At 36.4% G+C, this 14,401-nt stretch overlaps 1 protein-coding gene across 2 annotated transcripts in view; it reads right to left on the bottom strand.

Annotated features, from left to right (window-relative positions):
* SNX2 (sorting nexin 2) overlaps window positions 1–14,401 on the bottom strand; it is a 57,312-nt gene that overhangs the window by 21,572 nt on the left and 21,339 nt on the right. For both annotated transcript variants that reach the window (XM_029941757.1, XM_029941758.1), the window contains exons 3-7: window positions 10,406–10,569; window positions 8,789–8,855; window positions 8,408–8,451; window positions 6,921–7,062; window positions 1,091–1,169 (exon numbers count right to left, since the gene is read on the bottom strand). In XM_029941757.1, the coding sequence (XP_029797617.1) occupies window positions 1,091–1,169; window positions 6,921–7,062; window positions 8,408–8,451; window positions 8,789–8,855; window positions 10,406–10,569 (496 nt within the window). The remainder of the gene's footprint in view (window positions 1–1,090; window positions 1,170–6,920; window positions 7,063–8,407; window positions 8,452–8,788; window positions 8,856–10,405; window positions 10,570–14,401) is intronic.

Below are 14,401 nucleotides of genomic sequence, written 5' to 3'. Positions count from 1 at the left end.
TTACTTGTTCATAGGCTACAACACAGCCTGCTTAATACCTTTCCTTAAATTCCACCTCTATACTACAATATGCTTGAGGTCCATGCAAAAAAGTAGCTACCTTTTATGTAGGAAATGGATGATTAAGTCTTTGGTGTTGTAAAAGCAACTTCATTTAAACATAACCACCCCCACCACCAAAAAAAAAGAAGAGAAAAAAGAAAAAAAAAAAAGGTAAAGCAAATAATAAGGGAAAAGCCCAAGACACACTTCCTATGGGGGTAAAAAAAAACCAGCATGTAATTTCTGTCCTTGATGGAATGTATTAAATAAGCAAACACCCCAACAAGGAAAACAAGTACTACAATGTAAAAATATTAAGAAAAGAAAACCCTCTCACATGCATAAATGAAAGATGGCACACAAAGAACTCACATCTTTTCAAGCTTCAATAGTAAATATTCTGCTACTACATACTTTTAAAAAAGATTAAAAATTTTGTTTATTTTTGAGAGAAAGAGAGATACACACAGTGTGTGAGCAGGGGAGGGGTAGAGGGAGAGGGAAACACAGAATGTGAAGTACGCTCCAGGCTCCGAGCTGTCAGCACAGAGTCCAATGTGGGGCTTTAACTCACAAACTGTGAGATCATGACCTGAGCCGAAGTCAGACACTTAACCAAATGAGCCACCCAGGGACCCCTCCCTCCAAATTTTATTTTTAAGTAATCTCTACAACCAACATGGGGCCAAACTACAACCCCAAGATCAAGAGTTAGATGTTCTACCAACTGAGGCAGCCAGGCACCCCTATGATACATTAATTCTATCCCCAACTAACTAATGCCTTTACATTCCTGCTTATAACACAGGATATAAAAATAGGTGTTATGTTAGAGACATTATTTGCTAAAAGAAAATTAATGAAAACAACATAGTATTTTGTTGAAAGAAGTAATGTTCTTAATAAAAGTTTCAAGCATTCTTAGTAGAATCATGAAATGGTACTGTGAAGAAAATCATTAAAAATAGTTGTGCCATAGAACGGAATTAGACTGATATTACTGAAGTAAAAACGTGAGAGTAATCAAGCACAGCTGGTCTACAATTACCTTTCAAGAGCTGCTCTCCGTTTTTCTACAAATTCAGTGGATGACGAGTCTTCTTTACCCACTTTGACCTTGGTCATGCCTTTGAAAAAACACTCAATGTGAGACTCATGGGAATTTTGTAATATGAAAGTTTTTTATAGTCATTTCTGCATGATTTAAAATGTACTTTAAATTCGAACATGATATTTAAAAAAAGCTCCTAAACTTATAACCAGTATCATACTTTTGAGAAATTAAAACTCATCATATATTAACATCTCATCTTGGTAAGTATACATAACATGAGACCAGATAAAGCAGGCATTGAGCTGTGTTTGTAGTTTTCTAAATTCTGTTTGGGTTCCTTACTTGTTTGTTTTATGTTACACTCATGGTAAGTTAAAATGTGTTTGCATTTCAATACGCATAAGGACATTCAAATTAATATATTTAAGTTCAATTAATAATTTCATTTCTTGTAAGTAATAATTAAGGTTCTTTAGTTTGGGGACTAGAAAAATTAAGTGTAATCCATGAATGTGCCAAACATTTTCCCTGTCGTAGAGTCTAAAACACATCTTGTTTATCATAGCTGGTTTTGTAATAGTTCAAACAACAAACACTTTGATAAAAAAAAATCATGTTAATCATTTCTGTACTGGCAATTTTAATACTATGTATCATAATCCAGATTTTTCTTTATTCCTTGTGCTTTTTTCTTTCAGAATCAATTCTGTAGTAATGATGTAATGACATATGCTGCAACATGAATAAACTTTAAAAATATGCTAAGTGAAGGGGCCCCTGGGTGACTCAGTCAGCCAAGTGACTCTCCCTTCTTGATCCCAGGGTTGAGCCCTACATCAGACTCTGTAGTCAAGCTTTGCACTGAGTATGGAGCCTGCTTCTGGCTTGCTCATTCTCGCTCGCTTGCTCGCACTCTCTCTCTCCCCCTCTCCCTCCCTAAAAAAAGTGCTAAGTGAAGGAAATTTGTCACAAAGGCCCACTCATTTCCCTCTATATAAAATGTTCAGAATAGGTACATCTATAGAGAAAGAAAATAAATTAGTGACTGGAGGCTGGGGAAGTTAGAGGATGCCAGGAAATGCTAATAAAGATATTCGATGGGGTGCCTGGGTGGCTCAGTTAAGCATCAATTTGTGGGTTCAAGCCATGCAGTGGGCTCTCTTTGGATCCGCTGTCTCCCTCTCTCTCTGTCCCTCCCCTGCTTATGTGCACTTTCTCTCTAAAATAAAGAAACATTAAAAAAAATTTTTTAAAAGATATTCTAGAACTGACTGTGGTGGTGTGCGCACAACTCTGAATATACTAAAAGCCTTATATACTACAATTATACACACTTTAAGTAAGCTCTATACCCAATGGGGTGCTTGAACTCACAACCCTAGGATCAAGAGTTGTGTGCTCTATCAACTGAGCCAGCCAGACACCAGAAATTATATACACTTTAAATGGATAAGTTATACGGCATGTAAATTGTATCTCAACAAAGTTATTAAAAATAGATTATGTAAAACCATATAATTCTTATTCAGGCTGGTACATCTGGTAAATAAATATATTACCTATGAATGTTTTGCTTAAAATAATTCCTCTGAAATACAAGTCTGAAAAAGAAAACTCAAACACCTAAAATTAATGCCCTGAATGGACCACTAAAAATAGGGTGTTAACGATTTAACATACTGTTCCCCTCAAAAAATCTTACTGCTATGCAGCTCTTTAAGGATTTTTCTGCTCATGCTACTTTCTGGAGGTAACCAGTAAGGGCCATCACAGGGAATAAACACTCTAACCTATCAACTATTAAAACTTTTGCACATTGTTGTTCTTTTCTAAAATCTTAGTGAAATAGTGGTTTTCAGTTAACTAATCTTACAAACAGGTTAACAACTGCAGGCTAATGAAAAGACTCCTGTTCCTTCAGGGGCAGATCTAATTTTTCAGCAAAGATGACAAATTATAATTCCTTTACTCCTGCCTCCACTTCAAGTGTTTATTAGATGAAAACCACTGACTATATAATCATGAGGGCCTCCATGTGTCAACAGTTCCTTGGACAACCTGTTCATTTTTCTAAATTTTATTTTAATTTTTATGTTTATTTTGAGACATGTGCATGCAAGTTGGGGAGGGGCAGAGAGAGAGAGGGAAAATTCCAAGCGGGCTCTGTGCTGGCAGCACATAGGGCTCGAACCCACAAACCATGAGATCATGACTTGAGCAGAACCCAGGAACTGTGAGATCAGGACCTAAATCGAAACCAAGAGTCAGACGCTTAACCGACTGAGTTGGTTTTGTTTTTGTTTTTTTAAAAAATGATAGGGATTCTGAAAAAATGACTGCTTCTCTATTTGGTTGGCTGCCAGGAAGTTCACAGATCAATTTGTTACCCACTTTTAGTAACTGTTCAGACTTTACATGTACATTTTAAAGAAACTATTTAACTAGGCTTCATCTTACTATTTGACTATGGTTATTTTTCCTGCTAATTTCTTTAGATTTTTTTTTTTTTTTTACTGCATTATATATGTAGTTGCCTCAAGTCCTTTCTGGAATAACATAGTATAAAAATAAATAATTTTATTTAAAAAAATTTTTTAACACATTCATTTTTGAGAGAGAGAGAGAGAGAGACTGACTGTGAGTGGGGGAGGGGCAGAGAGAAAGGGAGACACAGAATCAAAGCAGGCTCCAGGCTCTGAGCTGTCAGCACAGAGCCCGATGTGGGGCCCAAACCCACCAGCAGACAGATTATGACCTAAACTGAAGTTAGATGCTCAACTGACTGAGCCACCCAGGTGCCTCTAAATAAATAATTTTAAAACAAATCAATCCATCTTAAATGTATATTAGACAGTCTACAATAGCATAGCATTAGACTATTTTTAAAACTGGAACGTTTTCTATTTTGAATAAAAATTTTAAAAATTAAAAGCAAACCATAATTAACCCATATTTAAAAAAATCGTACCAAAATTAGAGGCATTGTTCTAGTCAGAGAACAGTGGTTAAAAGTATAAGTTCAAGGGGCTCCTAGATGGCTTAGTGGGTTGAGCGTCCGACTTCGGCTCAGGTCATGATCTCACACTCTGTGGGTTCAAGACCTGCATCAGGCTCTGGGCTGACAGCTCAGAGCCTGGAGCCTGCTTCCGATTCTGTGTCTCCCTCTCTCTCTGCCCCTCCCCTGCTCATGCTCTGTCCCTCAAAAATAAATAAATGTTTAAAAAAAAAGTGTAAGTTATATAGTAAGATGGCCTGCATCCAAAACTCAGCTGTGCCTTTTAGTAGCTGTATGGCATGGGGCAGGTTATGTACCCTTAATGAACCTTATTATCTTCCTTACCGATTTCATAAGGACAACAATGAGTTAATTTGATAAAGTTGTTATGAAGGTTAAATGAGACAATACAACAAAAATTATTTAGCACAGTTCCATAGCATAAACTTTCAATAAGTGTTAATTATGCTTACAATTTAACTGATAACCTTACAATGTAATGGGCAACCTTGGCCACATATATGGATAATACAAACATAACTGGGTGACTGTCCCCCAATGACCCTTTGAAGCCTGTGAGAATCAATATCACAAAAGGCTGCTCTTGGGGCACCTGGGTGGCTCAGTTGGTTAAGCAACTAGCTTCAGCTCAGGTCATGATCTCACAGTTCGTGGGTTCGAGCCCTGCGTCAGGCTCTGTGCTGGTGGCCTAGCTCAGAGCCTTGGAACCTGCTTCAGATTCTGTACCTCCTTCTCTCTCTCTGACCCTCCCCTACTCACGCTGTCTCTATCAAAATCAAAATTAAAAAAAACCCCAAAAAACAGAAAAGGATGTTCTTAAGATTTAGTTTCTTCTATTTTAAACTTTTTTGCTCATTGCTTATGGACTGGATTAGCATGTTAGTCACCAAACTGAGAAAAACAATTTTTCCTCTTTTGATACATAAAAATAGTTGCACAACCTAAAGCCAAAGAAAAAAGGTAATAAAAAATAAATAATTTCTGATACATTAACTTAAGTCCTGTATAGACAGCAGGATGCCAAAAGACATCACTGCAAAAGTTATAAAGATAAGAGAAATAAGACTACGCAGTAGGTTAAGAGTTCTCAAAGTACAGTCAGAATGCCACAAGGTTTCTGAGACCCTTTTTGGGACAGGGGTGGAGGAAGGATGCACCAAAGGCTATTTTCATAATAATACTACATTATTGTCTTTTTTCCTCTCATTCTTTCAGGAGAGCTCAGTGGAGTTTTACAAAGGTTACAAAGTGTTATATCACAACAGACTGAATACAGAAACAGATAAGAAACATAGCTATTTTCTATTAAGCCAGATGTTAAGAGATTTGGGAAACAAAAAAACAAAACAAATAGCAAGCCATTCTTGTCACTTAAACTTATATGGTCTTACAAAAAGAATTCATTGTTATTAATTTTTTTAAAGTTTTTTAAAGTAGCCTCTATCCCAATGTGGAGCTTGAACTCACAACCCTGAGATCAAGAGTCACATGCTCTACCAACTGAGTCAGCCAGGTATCCCTAAAAAGTTTTTTGTAATTAAAAAAATAGACAATACAATAAATGCATTTAAATATATCAGGTTTCAAAGTCATAAAAGACACCAACAGAAGTGCTTTTCAAACAAAATATTTTTAGAAAGTAAAAATAAAAATTTAAAGATCAGCAAAATTAATTTTGAGTATCTTCAGAATAAGAATACGGTAAATAAAAACTCATAACAGAAAACACTAGGAAAAGGAAGTACAAAATTTTAAGAGATGACAGATGTATTTTAATGGGACAATGTAAGTTGTCCTCTTTTGAAACTGCATATGGTTCCTCCTCCTCCTCCTCCTCCTTCTTCTTCTTCTTCTTTTTTAAAGCTCTACACCCAATATGGGGCTTGAACTTCAGACCCTAAGAGATCAAGAGTTGCATTCTCTACCAAGTGAGCCAAAGGTGCCCCCTTCTGCAGATTCTCAACTAAGCTGTTACTACTTGTATAGGCAGAAATGTTTTTAAGCTTTAAATTGAGGTATGGGGGCGCCTGAGTGGCTCAGTCAGTTAAGTGTCCGACTTCGGCTCAGGTCATGATCTCGCAGTTTGTGAGTTCGAGTCCCACGTCTGACTCTGTGCTGACAGCTCAGAGCCTGGAACCTGCTTCGGATTCTGTGTCTCTGTCTCTCTCTGCTCCGTCCCCACCTGCACTCTGTCTCTCTCTCTCAAAATAAATAAACATTAAAAAAAATAATAAATAAATAAATAAATAAATAAATTGAGGTATGGAATATACTAACATGGTACCTCTTAAAAGATCCAGACTGGATCAAATCTTTTTTTTTAATTTATTTTTTCTTTAATTTATTTTTTAAATTTATGTCCAAGTTTGTTAGCATTTAGTGTGGATCAAATGTTCTTTTTGGACAATGAATTGCTGAAAAACAAATACTTCCATTCCTTAGAAAAATGTTAATATGCTACCAATATTAACTACCAATATTTACTAAGTGTTACTTAGTCAAATGTTAGGGTTTTCAATTGCTTTCAACTTGGCAAATTCAGACCCAATATCTAATATCATTATATTATACAAATCAAATCCTAAATTGATCCTATTTAAATCAAAAATCTTAAAATGTCAGAAAATAAAAGTATTGGCTTATACATTCTTTAGTTGATGAGTGATTATCATAAATGGAATATTTATTAAATTCAATATTACTAGACATTATAATTTATCCTGATAATGAATAATCATGGTAGCCTAATAACCTATGCAGTTTAAAACTGAACTAGTAGCAGTAACTTTTTTTAAAATTCATACTTACCTACTATACTCTTTTCTGGAGCTGGTGGTACAATGTAACCAACATGTAAATACTTGCTTGCTAACTTGCTATGCAAACCGAGAAAGTCACTGAATCTTCTTTTAACTGAAAATTCACTCTTACTGAACATGGAAAGAGAAGTCTACAAGTGAAAAAGAGGTATTTTAAATTTTGATTACTAAGCAATTCTTCAGAAGTTAGTATCACATATAACCGAACATACGAATACCTACACCACACGTTTTACTTTTGTTTTACTTGGCCCAAGACTGCAGGATAGCTAACGAGTGTGGAATACACATTTCTAACCAAAACAACCCCTATGTTATATGTTATTGTTGTTGTTTTTACGAAACTTAAAAGGACAAAATGTTTGCTTTATTCTATCCTTGACTCGTTTCATCAATTCTAATTACATTTATGTTAATGACTCTTAAATCTTTACCTCAGGCCCAGATTTCCTTTGAACTGCAGTCCAATATATCACAATGCCCCAGGGACACTTTCACTTAAATCTTACGCCCCCTCAAGTTCACCACATCTCCTGCTGGAACACACTCTCCATGCGGGAAGGGCACTTGTTTGTATTGTCTCCTATTAAGCCCTCGTGCGTGGAACAGACAGACCCCACAGTTCACTACGTCTTGAGTAAACATCTGTTCCAGGCAATAACAAACCTTTACCCCCAACCGAACCGTGCCGCACCCTCTGTGCTGCGCTTTCTCCGAGATCACTCTGACAACCACAGAGGTTCTCTAGTCAGTGACTTCGGCATCGTGCCTTCCCTCCGCACAGCCAAGCCCAACTGATTCTAATGTCTACACAACCCAGGAAACCATTAATTTGGTCATCCCCAGAATCAACTTCCTAGAATAAAATATTACTTCTCACATCTAGGAATGCTACAGATCCTCTTTGTCTTTTCTAAGATCTGAAGGCCTACAATCCTTTAGAAATTACAATGGAATTAACTGGAAATCCTGACCTCTGCTTTGCCCTCCCAACTTAGTAGTCGGAGAGATGTTTCTAAAAGAAAAATCTAATTGTGCACACAACCCTCTTGCTTGAACCTCTTCAGCTGCTCTCCATTATACTCAGGATCAAGCCCAAATTCCTTAATGTGGCTGTTCATAACATCGGGAAGCTACCGCCAAACAATTCAATCAGGCACCCCCTTCTTGCAGGCCCCTGAAAGCACAATGTTTTGACTCCTGGCTTTTACAAAAGCAAATCGGTTTGCCTGGAGTGAGCATTCTCCTTTCTCTAGGAAAGTCCCGCACCCATCACTCTCCCCTATATGTATCTATATTAGGTCCCTTCCTACACACAGAATGCAAAATACTTTACCGCTAGTTTAGAGAATACTATACTTAACGAACCATAACTCATTTAACTACTTATGTGAAATCTTCACCTCTGTAAAGACAGGATGTTGTAATCTCATACTACACGTGGTGAGGGCTCACTACTTCTTTAAAGGAGCTCACCTTTGTTGTTACTCTATATGCCATGTAAGCATTCATGCCATCACCTATAAGAAAAGTCAAACAATACTATTAAAAAAGTAAGCTCATCACACAAACACAAAGGTAACTATGTGAAGTCATACGCTGACTGACTGGATTTGGTAATATGTTACTGTGTACATATATTAATCATTACATTATATATCTTAAATATATACATTTGTTAATTATAATTTAATAAAGCTGGAAAAAAGTAAAATGAGTAGAAAGCCCTAGAAGCTTAAAAATAAAAGTACCACTTCAATACTGTTAACATTGCACTTAATAATGAAAAACAGCATATTAACAACCAAGGTACTTATCAAAAAGAAGGAAATTAAAATTTAGTATGTATTGACTCACCAACTTTCTCTGGATCTGATACACCAATTTCTATATCAAAAACATCTCCATTTGCTTCTTCTTCAATCTAGAAAAGATAAATTTTTGATGTTAAAGATTCCAATCACAATTGTTGTTGTAACACTAATAACTTTAATTTTCATGATCTTTTATTAGGGTCTGTGTCATAACAATTTAAAACGCCATTCAGCATTCCATTTCTAAAAACAAGTTTTCCTATTTCCTGACAATATTAAAAAATATCCTACACGTGTATGCGCAAGTATACAACACACATACACACAGACAACAGGAAAAGGATCATCTGGAGAAGTTAAAGAAAGCATGTGTTCTAAATACAGATTTAGTCTTCTCGAACAGTACTGTGGAATTTCTGTTGTCGTTCTATATAAAGAATCTTTATATTCAATTTATTAAACTAATACCTTAATTATTTTTAATATTAGCACTTTTTGAAGTCGTGTCTACTCTTTAATGATCAGGAAGCAGCCATCCTTTTGCCCGTAGACTACTTATCAGTAGGAGTAATTATACTTAGAATCTTCAACATCACGATTTGTCTAATAGCCCAGGAAATACACGCTCTTCCAGAAGACAACGAAAGCACTAGAAAGCAGTAAGTGGGTAAACGGTAACCCCCCAAGACTGCACAGAAGCTCACGGGGAGCCCATTATAAATGATCAATCTAGGAGCAGCTCTGCAGGCAAGCCTTCTTATTCCCAAGAAGAAAGCACAGAAACTGCAAAATCATGCAAATATTTTAGAGTAATATTAATAGACTAAATTTATCTGAAAGAAAAGTGAGTTTTTCTAACCATAATCTTTTTCTCCCAAAGTTGTCCTCTTGTACAGATCTTTAAAACACTAAACCTGATTTGAATTGTAAGATCAAGTGTATAAATCAGAAACCCTAGGAATACAGCTCGGTAACTTCCACAAACACCACTCTTACACACCTGAAGGCCCCTGTGCTTCCTCCCCACTCACAACCCATACTGCACCCTGCCAAAGTAACCACTAACATTAACTGCAGGATTCATCAAATAAAATTACTCAAAATGTCACTTTATTAAAGTTTCCAAAGCACTTTCATACATTTTCTCATGTGACCAACACAGAAACCTGGAATCCTACATTAGGATCATGAGATCACAGATGACAAAATCCTTAAGAAGAAAAGTAATGCGCTCAAGTCACTGTGTTAAAAAGTGATGAGGAGGGGCACCTGGGTGGCTCAGTCAATTAAGCGGCGGACTTTGGCTCAGGTCACGACCTCACGGTTCGTGGGTTCGAGCCCTGCATTCGGTTCTGTGCTGACAGCTCAGAGCCTGGAGCCTGCTTCAGATTCTGTGTCTCCCTCTCTCTCTGATCCTCCCCCACTCATACTCTTATCTCTGTCTCAAAAATAAACTATTTTTTTTTAAATAAACTATTTTAAAAAAAGTGATGAGGATAAGATGAGAAGCAACATCAGTGGACTTCTTTAGTCCAGTACGTTTTCCCCAAAATGGTGAAATGGCTTTGATTAGAGATGCCTCCCAAGACAGTGATGGTGGGCAGGGAACAAAATGCTTACTATTTACATACCAATCTAGAATAGAAACATCTCCCCATACCTCCTCCCTGGATCTATCGAAGATCACAGGAGCAGACATACTCTTGGATTCCATTCTGGGAGCAATGAGTGTTGTAGGGGTCACAGGTGTAACTGCAGGAGAAGGTTCTGAGGAGAGGATAGGTTCCCTTTCTGGACTGTCCAGAGAAACTTCTTCTGTGGCTTCTAGATACAAATTAAACAAGTTACTTAAGGACACTGATTAACAAACCCCACTAGTCTATATTGCAGTTAATGAGTTATCAAAAATAGTTTTATACTACTCACAAATATCAAAATAATGGTATTTAAAAATGGTTATAAATAATTTAACAAGTCGTTCCTTAACTGTTTATCGAAACTTTAAAACCAACAGCGACTTTGTTGATTTTAGGAAGAATTAATGTTGGTCAGCTCAATTATCTACACTAGTGATAGGGATAAAGCTAGTATGAAAGCAATGATGTGGAATAATTTCATATTCATTTTTGTATGGGTTTATCATATATCTTATACTTGGGGAACTTACCTTTCAAAATCTTTTATTCAAGCTAACATTATGATTATTTCACAAACAAAAATTTTATGGTAACAGGCTGCCCAGAAATATGCCAAGTGGGATTAAAAATCTGTTATGGAAAATTCACAAAGTTAGAGACCTAAAGCAATTAACTGCTAAAGATTACGGATATTAGTTGAATACACAAATATGACACAAAGCAAATAGCTGTTTAGGTTTTAATTTAAAATGCTCACTCACTTGAAAAATCTAAAATTAAACATTTAAAACCAAATCAAATCAATAAACTGATTGTCTACAAGCTATGTAACACTGTGCTAAATGCAATGGAGAAACACAAAGAAACGTAAAGTATCATACCTGCCCTCAGGGAGTTTACAATCTAGTTGGGAAAACAAGACACAAGCATGTGGAATGTTAAATAATAATAAAAGACAACAGCCAAGAGAACAATAAAAAAGTTATAAGACATTTAATTGGTATATGAACTACAGAACAAACACTACAATTTGAGATGAGACACAACACTTTAGGCTGGAGAAAATCAGCAATAGTTTATGAAACTCCTCTGGATACACAGATGAAAAAATGGGGGAAGAATTCTAGGAAAATGAAACAACAGCACAAACCAAAAGTAGAACCAGAAAAATGAAAATTACATTCACTGGCCATAATGAGAACCACATCTCTGCTGGATTATAGAGCTGATAACAGGAAAAGAAAGGTAGGCCTGTAAGGGCAACAGAATCAGACCAGTGGTTTCTAACCTGAGGTTCTTAGATTCCCAGAGTTTTGGGAGGGTAGTAATGGCAGTCAGTGATCCATTTTAATTTTAAGACCTCAAAAAGAAGAGCAGTAACAACATAGTTACCTGAAATAAGGTAAATAATGTTAACATTTACATTTAAATGTAAATAGGGTAAACAGGTCGTTTTATCAATCTACTCTTACTGGTTGGTTTTCTCATGTTGATGAGACCCTCACTTGACACAGTTCTCTTTATATTTTTAAATTAAAAATAAAAAGAATAACCAACATCATACTAACCAGAGGAAGGAAAAAGGGCTGTAGATGTAAAATAGACAATTAGACAATAAATGACCCTGATGTAACGAACTAAAAGCTTACGTGTAGTTTCAGGCTGTTAAGACGGCTAGTATCTATTTACTTCTTATGAAGTGAAACCAGTGAGCAATAAAAAATAAGAAAGCAGTGTAGTATAACTAGGTGGTGTGAGATCTATCATCTACAGACAAGTCAAACAACAAGCTGCAAACAATATAAAAAGAAATTTAAAATTCTCTGAAAGAGGCAGTGCTACTGGCAACAGATCCAGAGACAAAAAAGGGAAAGGCATAAAAACTTTATTGACGTATCAAGACAGATACAGTAACTTTAATTTTTCAATCACATTTTACTTCACTGATACCAGATTTTGTGTTCTTTGCAAGGACTCTCAGAAGTTGTTTCATGAATAGTAGGTAACCTCAAAATAAGAAAAGCTAACTATGATCTACTTAAGTAGCTAACACAGAGGACGAAAATGAAAACAAATGGCTAGTGACTAGATTTAGCACATTAACTAACATATAGCCTGTCTTGAAGTCTTCTCATGACTTTTAACAAAAGCAAACTAACAATAGAACAAATTCACAAATCTTAATTTAACCCAGATCTGAAGGTTGCAGGAAATGCTCCATAGGTTTTAAGTATAAAGATTAACTTTTCCTTGTAAGAGATACTTTGAGGACAAATATAATTATGTCAATGTCAGAGAAGCAATTTCATTCATAACATAGATACCAGAGAATTTTTTAAACAAAGGAATGGTCATTAAACTTACAAATGGCATCATAGCTGAAATAAGCTAAAGACCCAGGCAAAAACAATATTTGAAAGTATCAGACAATTTCAACACTGGCAGTTTGCTCAGCCTGTTACTCCTCTATGACAGTGTCTTGAAGCATGTGCGGTGAAGCTCAGGGTGAAGGATTAACAAGCGGTGGAGGGCCTTGTACTCAACCACATTTGGTGAATGCTCTCCAAGTAAACTAGCATGTGTCACATGTCACACTTACAAACTTTTTCTGTGACCACCTCTGATAAAATAGTACCTGAAATGCTACCCAAAACATGCTGGCATAGTACCAATAGTATCTAATCTCTTCATGGTTTTAATTCAAAATGGCTAGATCACTAGAGCAATGTTCATGTTCTCTCGCAGATATAGGGGAAATAAACTAAGCACATGCTCTCATTAATGAACAATAGTTTTCATCATCCTGATAACATATGCTCCTGTTTATTATGGTTTCCAAGAACCATACTCTTCCTAGAAGGAATAAAATACCTGCTTAAAGGCATTAAGATGCAAGTGTAGTATTAATCCTTTCATATAAAAATGATCAGATGAGGAGCATCTGGGTGGCTCAGTAGGTTAAGCATCTGACTCTTGATTTTGGCTCAGGTCATGATCTCAGGGTTCCAGAGGTGGAGCCCCACAATGGGGTCTGCACTGACAGTGCAGAGCCTGCTTGGGATTCTCTCCCTCCCTCTCTCTCTGCCTCTCTCCTACTTGAGCTGTCTCTCTCTCTCTCTCAAAATAAATAAAATAAACTTAAAAAAAAAGATCAAATTACTAGAACATCTAATTATGTCATTTTGAAATGCAGCTGAGTTTAAGATAAAAGATTAAGCATAAAGAATACGTATGTTTTGGGGCAGCTGAGTGGTTCAGTTGGGTAAGCATCTGATGTTGGCTCAGGTCATGATCTCACAGTCCATGGGTTTGAGCCCTGCATCAGGCTCTGAGCTGTCAGCACTGCTCAGACTCTGTGTCTCCCTCTCTCTCTCTGCCCCTCCCCTGCTCGCACTGTATATGTCTCTCTCTCCCTCTCTCTCAAAAAAAAATTCAACATTAAAAAAAATTCTTATAAGTGTTTATGTTCATAGATAGCAAAGGAAATACAAACAGATGACTATGTTAACTGTTTAGTCTCCATGATCTCTGTTATTTTTTTAATGTTTACTTATTTTTGAAAGAGAGAGAGAGAGAGAGAGAGAGAGAGTGAGTTGGGGGAGAAGCAGAGATACAGGGAGACAGACAAGCTCTGTGCTGTCAGAGCAGAGGTGGACACAGGGCTCAAGCCATGAGCTGTGAGACCATGACCTAAGCTAAAATTGGACACTCAACTGACTGAGCCACCCAGGTGCCCCTCTCTCTTTTTCAAAACAAATACTAACAATGACCATAACTAAATCACATATTTAGTACAGACTGCTAGGTAGAGAAAACATGAACAAGATTTTTTTCTAATCAAGCTAAGTGGGCAAATATCATTGTATAGTCCTCATTCGGCAAACTGATCAGTTGTGCAGGCCGGTTTTAAAAAAAACCCTCTCATAGTTCCATTATTAGTTTCAGTATATTCTTTATGTACAAATTCTGAGATTTGAAGGTGAAAGGGTCTTTTATAAAATGGATAACCCAAAACTTCT

The sequence above is a fragment of the Suricata suricatta genome, chromosome 6, assembly GCF_006229205.1.
Source record: "Suricata suricatta isolate VVHF042 chromosome 6, meerkat_22Aug2017_6uvM2_HiC, whole genome shotgun sequence".
NCBI lineage: Eukaryota > Metazoa > Chordata > Mammalia > Carnivora > Herpestidae > Suricata > Suricata suricatta.
This window is presented reverse-complemented; position numbering and strand designations above follow the sequence as displayed.